The 19353-nt window shown below is 40.1% G+C and overlaps 1 protein-coding gene across 8 annotated transcripts in view; it reads right to left on the reverse strand.

The window, feature by feature from the left end:
- The window catches only part of Erc1 (ELKS/RAB6-interacting/CAST family member 1), a 337373-nt gene that overhangs the window by 69582 nt on the left and 248438 nt on the right, over positions 1–19353 (reverse strand). For all 8 annotated transcript variants that reach the window (XM_059258486.1, XM_059258485.1, XM_059258483.1 and 5 more), the window contains 2 exons: positions 12219–12363; positions 909–1007 (listed from right to left, as the gene is read on the reverse strand). In XM_059258486.1, the coding sequence (XP_059114469.1) occupies positions 909–1007; positions 12219–12363 (244 nt within the window). The remainder of the gene's footprint in view (positions 1–908; positions 1008–12218; positions 12364–19353) is intronic.

The following is a 19353-nucleotide window of genomic DNA, read 5'->3' on the forward strand; positions in this document are numbered from 1 at the left end:
ACAATTTGGGTATCAGCTGCTTCTTTCATTGACCCAGTTTCTATGGCTACTTCTAAGACAATGCCACAGTTGTCACTCGGCAGAGATGTTTAGCAGGGGAGTTTTCCTTGACTTTGCAGTCATATGGATGTAATTACTTGGCTATTGTTTTCCCCTTAGCTTTATTTTTTATGTATTTTAGGACTGGGTGTGACAGATGTTGGAACTGATTTGGGCACAGAGATATGAGGTAATCTGCTCAATGCTCTTCTCTGTTCATCACATTCAAGATCTTAGGAGGGTTTTTTCTCCTTTAAAAAATTTGCAATTGAGTATGATTCCCTTCAGTTTCTTAAATATCTCTTTTGCATTGATAGCAAGCTGAAAGCAACAACATCCTTGAGAATGTCATGCTGAAGGGGCCCACCAGGAAACAAACGAGGGAAGAAATTAAGTTTCATCTATCACCTTTAATTTTTTTGTGGTACTGGAAATTCAACTCAGGGCTTTGCACATGCTAGGGCAGCTACTGAGCACTTAGGTAAATCCCAGCCTTCAGCTGTACCTTTCACAGAAGATGGGCAGGCTATATAACTGCAATTCAACAAGAAGTAATTTCTATCCTGAGCTGTGCCTTGTAGAGCCTGAGCAAAGTCTTGTTTCCTAACAAGGAACCGATTCTTTAATAAAAGTAGGACTCATTTTTTTTCTCATATCAATGCAATTATTTAATAATAGTTCTTATAAACAATTGAAGCATATGCTCATAAGATATTCAGAACCATCAATTTCTTATATAGGAATTATTTGAGATAAAGCTGAGATTCTTCTTCTAAATTTATAACCTAGAATTTGCAATATGCTACCACCAAATACATGGATATGAAAGTATACTTTTTAAAGAATGAGACATTCCAGCACAGTCTTACCTGGTCTGGGGAGGGTTTATGGTTTGTCTGATTGGAACGGGAAGATTTGAAGTGGTCATCCTCATAGTTGTCAGCCATTAGCTTCATTCGATTTTGTGTCTGAAAAGAAATTCATGGTTTAAATTGAGATAAAATCCCTATAATATATGGTAGAGCAACAATTACCTTAAAGACTTTCATGAGCACAAAACCAGTCCTGTCTACAATAAAATTAATTCAACAAAGACTTTGGGAGCACACCGTCAAGGATGTAGTCAAAGCTATTCATATACTGAAGCCCTAATACCAAGGTCACGGTATTAGGTCTGCAGACAAGGTCTTTAAGAACCAATTCAGACTCAGTGAAGTCAAAGGATTGACTCTTAACTTGTGACTATGGCCGTGTTCTAAGAGCAAATGAGTCACAGATCTCTATGTGAACAGAGAAGACAACCTCTACAGGTGAGGAAGAGCGCTCTCACCAGGAAAGGAGTCAGCAGAGATCGTGCTCCATCTTGGACCTCTCAGACCTCTAGACCGTGAGCAAACAGATAAGCACTATTTTGGCTACCCATTCTACAGCATTTGTTATGGTCGTTTGAGCTAAGATAGGTAGGTAACTGTGCAGGGAAGACAAGTCTCAAAGCCAGCACTTTATACAGTACTTTTTAACATTGTTAAGTAAGACTAGACTGTACTACACATGGTATTCTGCAACTTTAATTTTTTAGTTTTATTTAGGTAGGACTCATTTTCATGTTATTTAGGAACTGACTCATCATTTTTTTAAACAGCTATTCAGTTTTGGGTGGATTTTATATAAATATTAAGATCATAAATATTTGGGCAGAAGTTATTACTTATAGATGAAATAATATAATAATCTAGAAAAATCTAAGAGAATTAAAAAGCAAAGTGATAAGGACAGAAGACACACATATAAAATCTAACAGCCATCAATAAATAATTTAGGTTTTGAAAATAATCCAATGTTCTAAAATCCTTTTCACTTCTCCATCTTTCCCAAAAAGGAGGACTGGTGACTCTGAGCAACTGGGTAAACGAGTGCTACGCCAAGCATCTTAGAAAGCCACTTTGTGGGTCAGAATGCACAAAAGTAACGCATGTTACACTAATAAAAATATTGCTCAAATAAAGCACGAAAGTCTTGCTTATATTGTATGATTTTTAAATATTTACCATGAACACAATCTGAAGAATGAAGTTAAAGAAAGATCACCCATGATTCCTTTGATGAGTGACAATCACTATTCATATCTAAGTGTGGTGTAAAGAGATGTTCCCCCCCCATAGGCTCAGTTGGAGGTGATATTTGGGGATGTTTGGGTGGTGCAGCCTTGTGGGTGAGGGATGTCACTAGGTGTAGACTTTGAGAGTATATAGCATTGTCTACTTCCGGTTACCTCTCTGCGCTTTGTGTTCAAGGGAAAAGATGTGATCTCTCAGCTTCCTGCTCCTGCTGCCTCCTGCCACTTGCTTGCTTTGCTTCCCTGCCAAAATGGGCTCTTATCCCTCTGGAATGGAAGCCAAAATAAACTGTTTCCACAAACTGTTTTTTGCCATGGTCTTTTACACAGCAGCAGACACTAAAACACTAAGTATATCCACTCAGCCTCCTCCTAGTAGTGAACACATAAAAGGAAACACTTCTGATTTACCCTTGTTTGGTGCCTATCTCTATATGCATGGTACTTGAAACACCACTTTGTTGAGCAGGGTATTTTCATCTCTGGCAGAAGACACTGTCTCATTTGGCTTTGTTAAAATTTGACGGGTTATCTCGAACACGTTTCTTGGTGAATTAAAAGCATTTTGACTACACTCCCCCCAAATGTTTACAGAAGTACCTAATGGTGCCTGGGGGCAAGAACTTTAGGGCCAAATTGAGTTAGTTTAAATTCTAGTTCCATAAACTAGTTATCTAACCTTAGGCACATTATAAGGTAAATTCTGAACCTTAATTTCTCCATTTTTAAAATGGGGATGATCATAGATCTCAGCTAAAAGACTGCTGTGAGGGTTGGTTAATTAAGTTAATAGAAAGAAAGCATTTAGAAAGATGCATAGTCTAAAGTCAGTACTTAATAACTTTTAGAGATTAGTCTGATAATGATAACCATTAATTTTCATTGCCTTATTCTAATATTTTTCCTGGTTGTACAGAATGGATTGTCTAATTAGTCCTATATTATTGGGCACTCAAGTTCTTTATATTTTAACTTAACAACACACACACACACACACACACACACACACACTTAAGTCAGTTCTTCCTTCCAGTGTATGACAGAAATAGAATGTATTGACAAATTGTGATACCAATTTTTTCTTTTCTAGAATGCTTTCCAGTGACCTTTCTTATAGTCTGAATATTTGTAACTGCTTAAAGTTCACATCTGGAACCTTCCCCACAGTGCTGAAGAACTGAAGGGGTGGGTTTTAGGAGGCTAAAGTCTTATACTAGTCTTCTTCTGAGATGGCTAAGGGCTCACCCATCCATTGTGCCCTGTGAGCAGGGAGCAGGAAGGAACAAATGGAAGGCAGAGTGAGCCCTCCACTGATGGTGACTCTGTTGAAGCCCTGTCTTTGGCTTCCAGACTTTAGTTGTTTATAATTACACAGTTGAAGATATTTTGTTATAACAGCCTGAACAGACTAAGGTAACCTTAAGAATAAGTAATTTTTCTATGTCATGAAGCACTCTACATGACTGACAAGTCTGCAGGGCAGCTCTCAGAAGAGAAAGAAGGGATAAGAAACTACGACAAAGTCACACCTACAGAAAGAACGAAGTGCTGTTGGTGGTCTTTCTGTTTGCTGTGAATGTGTTGCTACCATTGGTTAATAAGAAGCTGCTCTGGCCTTTGGCAAGACAAGTTATAGCCAGGCGGGAAATCCAAGCAAAGATACAGAGAGAAGGGTATAGTCAGGGAGACACCTGCTATCCAGCCGCCCAAGGAGCAAGATACCAACAGACCAGTAACACCACGGCTACGTGGCAAAATATAGATTAATAGAAATGGGTTAAGATGTAATAGCTATCTAGTAATAAGCCTGAGCCATACACCAAACAGTTTGTAATGAATATTAAGCCTCTGAGTGATTATTTTATAAAAACGGCTGCTGCCCAGGCAGGACTGGGTGGGGCACAGGAAAACCTCTGGCTATACTAAGGCATCTATACACCATTCGTTTGATCACAAAAATCTTTTATTCTGACTGTATTATGGATATGGGCAAAGATCATGTTTAGTTAGATTTTTAAAGCATGAGACAATCTTTCCTACCTGATATTTAGGACATGTTTACAATGTAAAAGCAATCCTAATAAAGCATACATGAATCCATATTTAAGGCAGAGAAGTATTTTAAGTACTTTTAAGGAACGAGTACATAAATACAAAGATGCTGATCTGAGAAAGACCAAGGACTATATGTTTGATCATATAAGTGATTGAAGATCAGCATCAAGAACTTCTTTCTTCATTCCTACAAGACGGGAATGTGGCCAAGGTTCAGTGTTCCCAGATTTATTTAAAACCAGATGCAAAACCTGCTCCTTGCACAGTCAGGGTGGGCTATCACAGGCATGAGATACTATGCAGATCACACAAGTGACTGCTTGGGAGCAGCTTTTGTATGCTGTGTTTCTTGAGATAAGGTGAAAAGGCAAGGGAATAAGCTCTCCACTGCCATGGAAGACATTTTACACCAAATGTCTTCTCTCTTCTACTCTGTCATCACAGGATGTTTGAAATCCAGAAGCATAAAGAATAACACTGTTTTGAAAGAAAAGAAGGAAGGAAAAAGAAAAAGAAGGAAGTAACTGGCTGAAATAAAACTTTACTTAAAGACATAAATGTATACCTACATATTCCTGAGAAAAAGGCATTCAGTATTTACTCTGTTGGCCTTTTCTTCTAAGAGTTTGTGGTGGTTTGAAAGAAAATGGTCCCCAAAGAGAGTGGCACTATTAGGAGGTGTGGCCTTTTGGAAGGAAGTGCATCACTGTGGGGGTGGGCTTTGAGGTTTCTTTTTCTCACACTTCCCTCAGTGTAACAGTGACTGACTGTTACACTTCCTGTTGTCTTCAAGATGTAGCACTCAGCTTCAGCACCATGTCTGTCTGCATGCTGCCATGCTCCCCATCATGATAATAATGGACTGAACCTCTGAAACTATAAGCAAGCCACCACAACTAAATGTTTTCTTTATAAGATGTGCCACGGTCATGGTGTCTCTTCACAGCAACAGTAAAGCCTAACTAGGACAGAGTTGCATGCTAATACCTAAACAAGGTGTTGCAGAAACTATTTCAGAGAAAAATAGTTAAGCCAAGAAAGAGGACAAAATAGAAAGAGGCCAGAAATAAGCCTGGTGTTTAAAAGGAAAGGATTATTCTTATTAGCAAATGATAAGCTATTGCAGGCTCTGCTTACCAGACAAAAAGATGTATCACTCCTTCAGAGACACCTGAGGGGATCAGACGAACCACTGTTAAAATGACAATGCTCTGACAAGGAGGAAAGTGACAGCCAGTGAGTCTCCACATGAGACTGCGCAGTTGTCCTTCTACACTGTCCTGTTGTTTCTCTTCTGGGATGAGACACAGACAGTGGGGCATGATGTCAACTTTGCTGTCAGGAAGAGCACTGAGAGTTCCCTTGCTTCCCCAGGTCTCACCTTTCCAAACAGGACTCACAACATGTATGTCTACCTCTACTAACAGCCATAATTCTTCAGGTTGTTCAACTTAAAATGTCAACTATTCTTGACTCCTTATTTCTACTCATGTGTATTGACAATGGAGTCATAAAGTCCTGTGGACTCTATTTTCAAATTTCCCTCACTTACACAGTTTACTCCTGTAACCACTAGCATGTTATTTTCCTGGCTCTCTCTGTGGCTAATAGTTGCTGATGTACAATAGAAAATCAAATCTTAAAACTGGGTGTTGTAGCATGTGCTGTAATCCCAGTACCATGAAGGTGGAAGCAGGAGGACCAGAAGTTAGAGGCTAGCCTAGGAGATCTGTTCCAACACTGAGATGGCTCAGTGCTTGCTATCAAGTCTGATGACCTGCGTTTAATGCCCAGTATCAACACAGTGGAAAGATATAATTGTTTGACTCATATACAGAGAACATTCTGTTCTTCCCTTCACATCTGTAACTCTAGTTCAGACATTGTCTTCTGGTCTCTAATGGCAGTAGGTACACATGTGATACATAAATATACATGCAGGTAAAACATCCATACTCATAAAATAATCAAACAAATTTAACGTCTCTTTCTCTCCAAGCCAACACTGGGTTGATGTTTGTCAGAGAATGTGTCAAATGACTCTAAAACTAGAAGAGGAAGAAGGAATAGAAGTCACAGGCCTTCCAGTAAGCTAAGGAGGGGGATGGAATAGAAACAGGTTCTCTTTCGATGTAAAATGTGCTTTCTTACACAACAAGCAAATAGAATCATAGTATAAACTCTACTGTCGTGACTGTTTTGCTGTTGTTTTGAGATTCATCTGTATTACTTCTGTATGTGTAGTTCATTCCTACTTATTGTTGAATAGCACTCTTATTGCACAAATATGCTACTTTGTCTATTCATAATATTTGCTGTGGTGGCCAACTTTAAAGATGGCCAGCAATGATCCCATTCTCCATCTATTCCCAGTGTTGTGTGTTCCCTCCCAAACTGTACAGAGTTAGCTTGTGTGATAGGTCAAGGCAGAGTGATGGTATATAATTTCTGAGTTTAAGTTACAAAGACACTGGGAATCTCATCTAGAGGAATCCCACCCCTGCCTCACTTGTTTATGGTAACCCATTGCCATATTCTAAGTAACCTTATGAAGGGCCAAGACTACATGAGGATTTGAAACAGATTCTCCGAGAGTCCAAGTCAGGCCTTTAGATGATTGTATATCTGGTCATCAGCCTGACGCAAACGTACAAGGGACCCTAAATGGAATCACAGACGAAGCTATCCCCCAATTCCTGAAATAATAATTACTGTGTGAAGTTGAGGGGATTTTTATAGAGTAGAAGATGACTAATAGATGTGGTAACTGGGACCAGGGTGTGTGGTAACAGAAGGTGAAGAGCCAAAGGAGTGACTTTGGAACTGGGCAGCGGGCAGAGCTGCGTGAATGGGGAGGAGGAGAGCACGGGTGAAAAGCCGTTTGTGAGCACAGACTTGAGGGAGGCCGCCAAGAGTTTCAGGGGGAGTGAGGGATACGTGGGGATACTCCTCACCCTGCTCTAGAACTTCAGGGACAGCATCACCTGCAGTCCTGTTCAAAACAGAGAAGCTTACTTGAATGAACTGAGAGCCCGAATCACCACATATAACACTGACACTGTCATTACTGACAGTGAACACAAAAGAAAATACACAAATGTGGCCACTCTTGGTACCTAAGTAAAAACCAAACTAAAGTTATTTATACATGTATACATATGTGTATTAAAGTAACACACTGAAAGTGAAAAATGAGACCAACAGACCATGTAATATAGTCCTTTAGTCCATATTTAAATTGAAAATAATTGTTCTTTGTGATGTGTGACTGTTCTTTGCTATCAGAGGAGAACTGGTTCTAATCTCCAAGACTCTCTCTTCCATGGATACCAAGGCCTGAGGACATTCAAGTCCTTTATATGAAATGGTATAGTAGACACATATAACCTATGCATATTCTTTTATATACGTTATTTCAATATAAATGCTTGGTATTGTTTAAGGAATAATGACAAGAAAAAATCCACATGTTCAGTATACATGCTGATTTTTAAATTTTGAATAAAGTCGGCCCTTTAAATCCAGACTCCTTGTCTGTCAAACAAACCACGGATCAAAAATACTGGAAAAGATTTTTCTTGTCATCATTTCTTAAACAATGAAGAATGATGGTAACTCAGGATTCTACATTATGTATATAGCTTTAAAGGCTTATTCTCCACTATTTTTATTGGCAAAAGACTCCCATTCCAAATTTAATTCATAATGAAAGGCTTTAAACCTGTAACTAGTCTACAGAAAGCTCTATTTTCTTGGCTGGCTAGAAAGATTTTTCATCCAACATTTTTTTCTTTATAGAGAAAGAAAATAAATCAAAAATGGTGACTTTCATCAAGTTTGGTTCACATTAGATCTTTAGTGTTTCTTTACACAATTTTACTTATGTTTAGAAGAGATCTTTGTATGTACTACAGAGTCAAGAGTAAATCTGATAGGTAAGAATCTACATATTTATTATGTTGCTCCACCCTGAAAACTTAGCCCAAAACTCATGGCTTAGGAGGTCAAAGACCCTAGGGGGAACCTACTACTATTGTTTTGATAAATGGAAATGTTGTCAAACTGCCTTCTAAATATTTACATTTACAGCCTTAGATTAGAGCTGCTCCCAACCTTGGCCAGAGAAGTCTCTTTCTGTGGGCAGCAGTTAATGAACAGATTCTTAACTGGTCAGATGTTGGGACTATGTGCCCATTCGGTGCTCAGCCCTAATTGTGACATTTCTATCAACCCCACCAAGGCTCAGGGAACTAACTTATGGAGAGATAGCAGAAAGAATGTAAGAGCAGGTGGTGGTGGTGCACGCCTTTGGTCCCAGAACTCAGGAGGCAGAGCCAGGCGGATCTGTGAGTTCAAGGCCAGTCTGGTCTACAGAGCGAGATCCAGGACAGGCACCAAAACTACACAGAGAAGCCCTGTCTCAAACAAACAAACAAACAAACAAACAAACAAAAAGAAAACAAACAAAACAAAACAAATGAGCCAGAAGATGAGGAGGAGTGCTAAGAATTGCTGTCTTCCAGACTTGATTTGGCCGTTGCCCTCATGGTTACTTAGACAAGACCAAGTCAACATTCTAGCAGGCAGCACTAACTGGACTCAGTGGGAGTGTGGGGACATGAAGGTGTGAGGAAGGGGAACTGAAGAGTCTTGTGGTAGGTATGATCAAGTTAAATTGTATACATGTACTAAATTGTCAACGAATAAATGAAAGATAGTCTTCAAAAAAAGTTGACATACTCTTGATATACCATGGCTAATTGATATTCATGGGAAGTCTGTCCTTTTATGAAAAAAAAAATGAAGACGAGGAGTAGATGGAGGGGGTGAGGAGGAGAGGGACTGGGAGAAGAGGAAGGAGAGAAACAGTGGTTGAGATGTAAAAACAAAAACAAAAAACTAAAAAAAAAAGTTCTCTAATGGGTAGGTCAAGGCCTAAGACCAAGAATTTAAAAAAACAAATCTGAGCTTTTAAGAAAGTAAAGTCTGACAAGCCTCTAAATAACATTAATAAAGTTCTTCTTAAAGCTTAATAAGTTAACTAAAAATAAATGACATCATTTAGATGTATGCAGGAGATTTACAACCATTCGTAGAATCTTCAAGATAGGGAAAAGAAGACAAACATTTCTAACCAGTCAAATGATCTGCCCTTGGTAAGGGAAGAACTGACACTCAAACCGTATTTCCTCTCGAGGAAGAAATGATGAAAGTGTGTGTACCGAAAGCGAAGTTGGAGTAAGTGGGAGTACTCTGCACCTGCATGCCCCAGTCTCTAACAAAGGGCTGCAATGAGCTCAGTAAGTACCACAAACAACACATCTTATACTCCACTGAGCGAGCTGCTGTGAGAGATGGAGGAAAGGACAATAATACACAATTTGTTCCAAGGTGGGCCAATGGCCAGCCCCACAGCCTACGAGAGAAAAGTGTAAAGTGAAAATAAAAAGACACATTCTACTCATGAATAGGAAGTAAAATGTCTCTAGCAAAGGAGTCCAGACAGTGCGTCTACCACTGGGGACAGACAGCCTCCTTATAAATGGCACACGGACAGAGCACTGGCAACTGTCATTGTGGGAACCAGATTCCAGCAGGATTCAGGAGACATTTGAAAGTATGTACAAATGTTAGTTTTCAGATAAGTGGATGTTTGCTAGGTCTGCTAGATCCAAGATGCGCCAAATCAAAGTGTGGGCCTATCTCCAGGCCCAAATAGTGATGCCAGAGCAATTAGCTTTATACGGTGAAGCAGTAAACAAGAGTGAAGGTAGCCAATAAAGTGTCATATGTCCTAGTAACTCCCAGAAAGACTAAGACCTGGCAACTATATATCGAGGACAATGGACAGAACCGCATGAAAGAATTAAAGTATTACTTGGGGCCTGTGAAGTGGCTCAGCAGGTAAAGACACTTACTATGAAGCCTGGCAACCCAAGTTCTATCTAGAACAGATTCCTGCAAGGTGTCCTCTAACTTCCATGTGCACACCATGGCACATGTGTGCCCAATAAAATACACAAAGAAATTAATTAATTTAAAAACTACTTCATTGATAGGTATTTTCCCCCCACTTCATGGAAATACTCAGAAATAGTCAAAAATATCCCTTTACAGTAAGAACTTGGGAGATTAGGGAAATAAAGTGGGATTGAAGGGTTAAACAGTTAAAATATAACACAATTAAAAAAAAAAACTAGGGAAATATCCCACCCCTACTCCATGCTAGTCACTTGGGTATAATCTCAAGGGACACCTAGACTAAGACTGTGTATATAGAAGAGTGATGCCCAGTCTTGAACAGTGAGAAGAAATATCAATGGGATCAGGAGTAGGCTTCAGGCAACTGAGCAGGATGCAAACATAGTGATGACTTCAGGCCGTGATGGTCAGCCAGTTCCCAGGCACTTCTGGGGTATACACCCAGAGACCTACACACAGAAGTTTTGCACTGAGGTACTGGTCTTCTCAAGAAGATACAAGTCAATTCATTTTTACATTTCCATAACATTCAGTTTATAGTTGTGGGAAATAAAGCATAAATATACTGCAACTCACCGAAGTCTTTTCACTGTGAGTGGATACATTATTTATGACCCTATTGGCCTACTTAGCTTTTATATCCCCAATCTATGAATTTTAACCCTAAACTCTTAGTCCGTAGTTCTACTCCACTCTCTGGAACTTGACAGTTGTTTACAATAATGAACAAAGACAAACTTCTTCCAGGATATGTTTTTTTCTTTTTTTGTTTTTTTTTGAAAACAGGGTTTCTCTGTGTAGTCCTGGCTGTCCTGGAACTCACTTTGTAGACCAAGTTGGCCTTGAACACACAGAGATCTGCCTGCCTCTGCCTACCAAGTGCTGTGATTAAAGGCATGCACCACCACCACCTGGCATACTTCTAGGATCTTAAAATGAGGTTTGCTAAGTAATCTGAGAGGATGTTTAAAAAAAAAAACAAAACAGTAACAAAAAATGTTTTTGCTTAGTTTTTTAGTGTAACTAGAAGGAAATACGTCTTTGTCAGACTAGATTACATGAAAACCCTTGTGTGACAAAATATCCACAATGATGGATAAAATGGATGATCCTGCAATAAATGCAAGTCTTCAGGGCCATGTCTGCAGTGTCAGCAGCAGCCAGGCGAAGTTCTGATATACAGTAAGCATTTAAAAATAATGGTCAATGCTGCTAAATAAATTCAGGTGAGAGTCTAGAAGGATCTGTTGATAGTAAAGAGTGTGGTCCAAGGAAGAGAGGGTCCTGGAGAAAGGGATGCTATGAAGTATGTGAGTCGGCTTAGCAAGCCACAGAATTGAAGCACACACTCATCTGCTAGTATAGGCTGGAGGAGAGTACAGATCTTACTAACGCTGACATTTGGAGTTAATTTGCTCTGAGAGTCAATTAATGTCTCGATTCTATCAACACTGAAACAGAACTACACTGTTCATTAAGTCCTCTTGTTAGAAACTATGACAAAATCTTGCAGATACAGCTGGGCATGGTGAGGCACACTTGTAATCCCAGCACTGGGGAAGCTCAGGCAGGGGAGTGTCATGAATTCAAGACCAGCCTGGGTTACAAAATGAGTACTGGGCCAGCCAGAGCTACACTGCAGGACCTTGTCTCAACAAAGTGAAAGCAAACTGAACCCTAAAAGATGCAAACGCAGAGAAGGCAAATGTTCAACATTATATTATAAGTAATCAAGTGTGAGTACAAATGAAAGATTGACCACTGTGACTTCTATAACATTTACAACAACAACAACTCAGGACCTGTGACATGTTCTGATCTAGTCCAATCACTGAGAATTCTATGAATTTTTTTTTTTAGATATAGCCATAGACCTGTGAAGTCTTTCATTACAAAAATCTTCTGTATATGATATATAGCATAAACACACGGTCCTAAACATCCACAGTGGCAAAGACATTTCTGAAAGGGCAGTGGGACCTGGGCTCCGTTCTGCCCGCCTCTGCTGCCCTCGGACCACTACTACCTGCTGTTTGAGCTGCTGCACCAGGCGGTCCTTTTCCCGTTTCAGTGCAGCCACTTCTTCCTGGGTCTTCTTCTTCGAGGACGACAGCTCCAGAAGAGCTATATTAGCATCCTTCTCACTAATAGCAGCCAGAAGAGCTTCTTGCCTGCAAAGGAAAGAAAACATAAGCATTCACCCAAAACCTGAAATAAGTCTTCCTAGTTCTCTACAAAGAAAAATTTGGAGAAGAAAGGAAAATAACTGACTTTTATATCACTTCATAGAGTAGCAGGAGGTTCTATACCATGTGATTTAGTTCAACATTGCTTATTTGACAAAGAGCATGGAAGAGCCAAGTACTGGGTAGAACCTAAAGTTGAGAACTGTAAACACCACAGCATAGGGCAGCCTCTTAACTTTGTTGGGATCGCAGTGGAGAGTACATGAACAATCTCCCTCTCCTCCCTCTCCCCTCCCTCCCCCTCCCCCCCCCCCCCTCTCTCTGTGCAGGAGTATGTGTGGCCTGATTTCTTCTGTGAGATCTGGCTTCTTATTGTGACCAGTGTCTGGAAGGGACAGTCCTGTAGTGCTGCAGTCTGACACCCAGTACTTATCAGCAGGGTGAGTTAAGTAGTTAAAGCATATACCTGACAAGACTACACCAACTAAACAAAACAGTCACTGATGTCTTTTATTTTTCTAATTAAGCTACAACTATATGTAGGAACTCTTTTTTGTATTTTTATTTTTTCAACTAAAAAGTAAAGTAAGTCCAGGAATGATGACACATGCCTTCAATAATCCCAGCATTTGAAGGGTAGAGGCAAGCCAATCTCTGTGAATTCAAGGCTAACCTGGTCTACTTAGTGAGGCCCAAGCAAACAAGTGCTACATAGTAAGACCCTGTCTCAAAAATAAAATAAAATGTGAGCATACACATGCATGGAAGGGAGGATAACTTGGGGGAGTCAGCTCTCTCCTTCCATCATGTGGAGTCTTGGGTGTGAAATAAAACCTTTATTAAAGTTAATTTGACCACCACAGGCCAATATTCCATAAATCTCCCCATAGCTTGTGTGACTTTTAAACAAATCTCAACCTCTACCTCTTTCCTTCATGCTGACTCTTTAAAAACTGGCCAACAGCAAAAGACTGAGAGACTGAACCCCAGCCGACGGGGTTCAGGAGAAACTACAAAAAACAAGTGAACTTCCTGTCCTGGTGGCTTGCTAGCCCAGTCTGAGTCCTGCTGTACCTTTTACAAAAAGAATGCTTTGCTGAGCTGCTTCTGCTTTGTTCTCGTGTTCCTCTGTAGGACATGAGATTATTTTTTGTTTCTAAAATGAGAACTGAACTCAGATTGTCAAGTTTGGGAGCAAATGCCTTCTTCACCTACTGAACCATACTGCCAGCCCTGATTTGCAAACTTTAAGAAAGTGGACTTTGAATTAGCTATTTGTTCCCAGAGCATGCAGAACATCAGTAAGTCTTTGGATCTCATTAACGCAAATAAATTTAGGAGTGTAACTTTCTTGGCAATGATCTTTATATATACTTTGCAACAATAATTTAAACATCACAGATTACCAGTGGTTTTGTTACAGGCAGATATTGGGGCTCAGTGGATACCCTTTGGGATTTCTTTTAACGAGGAACTGGATCATGGACATAAGGACAGTTGTAGAAGTAGCTACAGTTTATTAGGAAAGAAATTATTTCTAAAAAATAAAGTGGGACAGAGCTGGTAAAAAGGACAGAGGCTCAGTGGAGTGCTGTACAAAGGACTGAAACTTTTATAGTCTCGGTTTTACTGAAGTTATTCTGTGCATACTGTTACGCGTCAGCTTTCATGGTGAGCGTTTTCAGTTCCTCTTGCTAATCTTGACCTCACTTTCCACCCTACTCTTTGCCACAGTCTGGCTAACTACTCTGCAGTTCGTGTCCAGAGAGGAAAGATCAAGGAGAAGAAATAAATAATCTGAATGAACTGGGGGAACAAACTATCCATGGACTCAAACCCATTGTACACTAGGTCATCTCTCACAGAAAGAGACAAATCTGAGTTACTATAGGGAACTATATAAAATAGCTATAGGTTCTGACCCAGGAAAGGCTGAATCTGAGAATGCACTGGGGAAGCTTAACTTTGCTTCTGACTTTTGTTAAGATAATTGAGCTTCAATTGCAGTCATATGGAAAAGTTTAGGGAGGCCACAAACTGGAAGACTATCATTTAAATAGTCTAAGATTTTATTTTGGATGAGTACATCTATAACTCTGAATAAGTAATACTAACAAATGTGGGCCACAGATCAGTTTACAACATGAAAATAAAAATTTGTTTAACTAGTTTTTGCTGTTGGAAGACAGGATTCTCATGGATCCTAGTATCAGTTCTACTGTCTCAACATTGTGGAACTTGGGAAAATGGCAGGCGGCTTACACAACCAGGCTCTAGTCAGCTCCAAAGGGATAGATAGTCTAAATACATCCAATGATCATTTGAAACAAATATGTTCAGGGGTGAAATGACCTTAAAGCTGAAGGAGTTCAAGCTGGTTGAACTGTGTACTGTAGAGCTTCCTGTTGATGATTACCATCTGTTTCTTTCAGGATCGAAGAAGTTGGAATGAGAAGGATTCTCAGTGAGGATCCTGCATTTCTATGTACTGATTGTCAGTACATAGACCTAATATTTGCTATTAGGCCAAAAGCAAATGATGAATTAATATCAACATTATAATTATATGGTGCCATCAACACCTTTGTTAGATACAAAATACAAGGATGATAAGGATTTGAGCTTTGGACTTAGGAAAAATGCACAAGGGCCAGCAAGCCTGCCACTTGAGTCTAATGATGGAAGGAGAGAAATGACTAGTTTCTGGCCTCTATACTTCTGTGTGCATGCATGTACACCCATACATGGAGGAGGAGGGTAATGAAAAAGAAGAAAGCACAATGTGAAAAAGGGGAAATTATTCTATATTATTGAAGTATTTTTACTGAATTCCAATTCTTTCATAAATGGCATGCTTGAACAGCCAGAGATAGAGACTGTATTGTTCTCTTTGTTATATTACAATTTTAATAAATTTGTAATGGATACTATTAATGCCCAAAGAAAACATGAATTAGACTCTGGAGCTTCACTTGCTTCCCACTGGGATCCACTCCAGATGCTGTTGAGGTCATACTTGAGCTGTGTCTCTTCCCATCCTGACACAAGGCTCTAGGCTAGCAGACTCCAGGCTACTGGGTTACCCAACACCTGTACACCCAATACAATGAATGCACACCAACTAAACGAGTGCCTTTTCCTCACTTCTCCCATATCCTCAAGGTCACATAGTCTTTCCTCAGAATGCAAGAAAACAAGCCCCTCCCATTGCCATCAGGGAATCAGAGACTGCCTGATGTGCATTTACTATGGACTCATCAGCCCCCTGGCATAGAATCACCTCCTTTTCTGGAACCTGTAAGCTGGAAACCTCACTTTGACACATGGGCCTCAACTTTCTCCAAGACCATTACCATGCTGTCTTTCCTTGGCATTAATAGCTCTTCCAATAAGCCAATCTTGTATCCAAAAAGACAGCCTGCCTCAGTGTCCCCTTGAACCCAAACCCGAGACCTTCTACTGTCATCTGTTTTAGATATCATATAGCCAAGTGCAGCAATACATCTCTACTGCTTTACTATACAGACAGTACCTCTGTTTTTCTGGAATTTAGTAATGGCTAAAACTAGCTGGAACTGGGTCCATTGCAAGCACCTCACGGGGCAAAACTCCATGCTCAAGCCCCGCAAGAAGAGTCACACCTGTAATCGAAGTACCTAGGGCAGGAGCAGAGGTAGGAGGACTACCACAAATTTGAGACCAGACTTGTCTATATAACAAGACCCTGTCTTGAGAAAAAAAGCAGACAACAAATCAACACTCAAATCTCACTTTTAGAGAACAACAAAGTCATCACTTTCAACATGCAGCACAGGACGCCATCTGGCTATCCACATGCAAGGCTGCTGTGGAATGTCGTTCTGTATGCCGTGAATATGTATTGCTCTGATTGGTTGATAAATAAAATGCTGATTGGCTAGTAGTCAGGCAGGAAGGATAGGCGGGGCAAGCAGACGAGGAGAATTCTGGGAAGAGGAGGGACAGAGTCAGGAGTCACCAGCCAGACACAGAGGAAGCAAGATGACAAGGCAGACTGAGAAAAGGTACCAAGCCACGTGGCTAAACATAAATAAGAATTATGGTTAATTTAAGTGTAAGAGCTAGTCAATAATAAGCCTGAGCTAATGGCTGAGCAGTTATAATTAATATAAGCTTCTGAGTGATTATTTTATAAGCAGGTCACAGGACTTTGGGGGCCTAGTGGGACCGGACAAACTTTCTGACTACACAAGGCCACTCACTGTATTTATTTATTTATTTATTTATTCATTCATTTATCTATCTATCTATCTATCTATCTATCTATCTATCTATCTATTTATTTATTTTGCTCTTTGGAGGCCCACCACCTGGCTCCCAAATAAATACACGGAGACTTATTCTTACTTATGAATGCCTGGCCTTAGCTTGGTTTGTTTCTAGCCAACTTTTCTAACTTAAATTATCCCATTTCTCTTTAATTATGTTTTGCCTCTAGGCTTTTTATCTTTCTTTATTCTGTATATCTTTCTTTTCTTCTTACTCTGTGGCTGGTTGTGTGGTTGTGTGGCAGATTCCTGGTGTCCTCCTCTCCTTCCCCTTGTCTCGCTCCTCTCTCCTCTCTTTTCTCCTGAGCCTAGATTTCTCCTCCTATTTATTTTCTCTGCATGCTAGCCCTGCCTCTCCTTTCTCCTGCCTTACTACTGGCCATTCAGCTCTTTATTAGACCAATCTGGTTGTTTTAGGGAGACAAAGTAACACAGCTTTACAGAGTTAAACAAATGTAACATAAAAGAATGCAACACACCTTTGCATCATTAAACAAATATTCCGCAGCATAAACGGATGTAATACATCTTAAATTAATATTCCACAATAACTCACAGCCTCATTGTTTTCACCTTCAACTGTTTCCCTGTGTCTCTGATTACCTTGTTTCTATGCCCCACTAAAATCCTTTACCTATCCTAGAGAGACAGGTGAGATCTGGGGTTCCTGACTTCTCACATTTGCCATTAATGACTAAAGGTTCTTTTGCAAAAATGTGTCCTTTGGATAGTAAGCGTCCTAGGTGTAGAACAAGCTGCGTCTTTCTGGGTAACAATGGCGAGAGCTCTTAAAAACACCATGGCATCTCTCCCTCTTTCTCTCATGGAGACTGAACTCGGGGCCGTGAGTTCCACTACTGAGCTATATCCTTTGGAAACGTCCAAGAAGACAAGACAAGGATGTGTAAGCAACATCAACAGCTTTAAGTTTGGCGGAATTAGCTTTGCTGTTTTCCTAATACATCTGATAGAAAGGAAGAGTGCATAGTCAGCCAGACCTTAGGTGCTTGGTAGACTGCAGAGCAAAAACGTTCAAACTTTTGTTTAAAATGTTGTGCTTCTCAGAGGCAACAAAATTCAGAATGAAGCAAAAAGTAAACTCTGAAAAGAACTGCAATTTAGTTGCTGCCCATAGAAAACAGTCTTCTTTGTAAAAAGATACTTTCTGATAAAGGGAATATTTCTCTGATAGAAACAGAAACACAGAAAAGAAAAAGAAGTCAGGAGTGATTCTGTCTAGTAAGAGTTTGAGATCTACAAGTTTGGTTCTAACCCCAACATGAATATTTTAGAGGAAGTGGACACAAACAGAAGTTGATCACTAAGAGGGCTCCTAACTAGAGGCTGCCCCCAAACAGAGTCCTGCTAGTACAAGCAGCCTGTTTCCCTGGAGAACCTCAAGGAAGCAACTCAGAAGACACAAGGGAGAACCCCCACAGGATCACAGGACAAAATGTCAGTGCACTTCCTGCCAGATCACTCTCTTGTTCTGAGTCTATTCCGCAGTTAACAAGCAAACACCCCCACCCCGTCAACTGTGGATACAAACATTTCAGTCGTTAGAAACCCCTATTTCCTTAATAAGTTGCAGCAGAAAGGCAAGTCATTAAAGTGGCTAGTCACTCTGTCCCTGCTGCTGTAAACTACACCAGCTGAACTTGCTCTTTGACCTGCAACGTCTAATGGAATCAAGATGTGCACTACTGTGGCATCTGAGCTCCAGGAAACAGTGAGACCTCCCCTCTGTTCCTTTCCCCGTTCTGGGCAGATTTCAGAAACTAGAGACAAATATCAAAGGCACAGAAAGCTGAACACCTTTATGATTTCTAAAAGTTTAAAACAGTGGTCTTCCAGCACTAGTAAGCAAGAAACTGCAAGCAAGATTGGAACGGTGACTTGGAGTGAGTGCTAAGCATGTGTGTTCCACAGAAGCACAAGGAGTATGTTCCAATGAAGTACAAGGAGTAAGAATTAAGGAACATAACCAACAATGTTTACCATTCCCTCCTCCTCCAAGTGTGAATTTCAAGTTGAATAGTTGCAGAATTATATACAATATGCTCCACAAGTCCAAAAACCTTAGGAAAAAGACCAGATGAAAGAATGAGGTCAGAGGCTTTAGCACACTAATAACATGGGTAAAGAGGCATAGTTTATTTGACTACAATCTATATTAAATTGAAAATCCTTATTCTCTTATTAATGAATTACACACACTTTGATTCTGTGGCCTTGTTATTTAACCACTCAGCTATCCAGAATTCAGGCAATTGCTGGAGCATCTGCTTTGCTTTTATCTCATGCCCCGAAGCTGTCCACTCAATTATGATTTTCTCCTTTCTTTGCAGAAGTTTCAGAGTATGGAAGACACCTTAACCTGATTAAGCTTTGTGAAAAGCACAGCAGTGTATGCCATATCCAGGAAGTGGGGTGCTACTGTGGGTAAACCTGATCTCTCAAAATTTGAAACCTGTGTTCTGTTCTTTTATTTAGATATAAGGGAATATCCTGGATGTAAAATGTCAGCACTAATTATTTCCTCCACCATCGTGTTTCCCCATCATGTTAATGGAGCCACCCATTCCTGGGTCCCCAGGCTGACAGCACCTACATAATTCAGTTATGCTTTGCTTCTTATGGTCAACACTGAGCATTGTTCTTCTTCGTT

This window comes from Peromyscus eremicus, chromosome 3 (assembly GCF_949786415.1).
Source record: "Peromyscus eremicus chromosome 3, PerEre_H2_v1, whole genome shotgun sequence".
Taxonomy (NCBI): Eukaryota; Metazoa; Chordata; class Mammalia; order Rodentia; family Cricetidae; genus Peromyscus; species Peromyscus eremicus.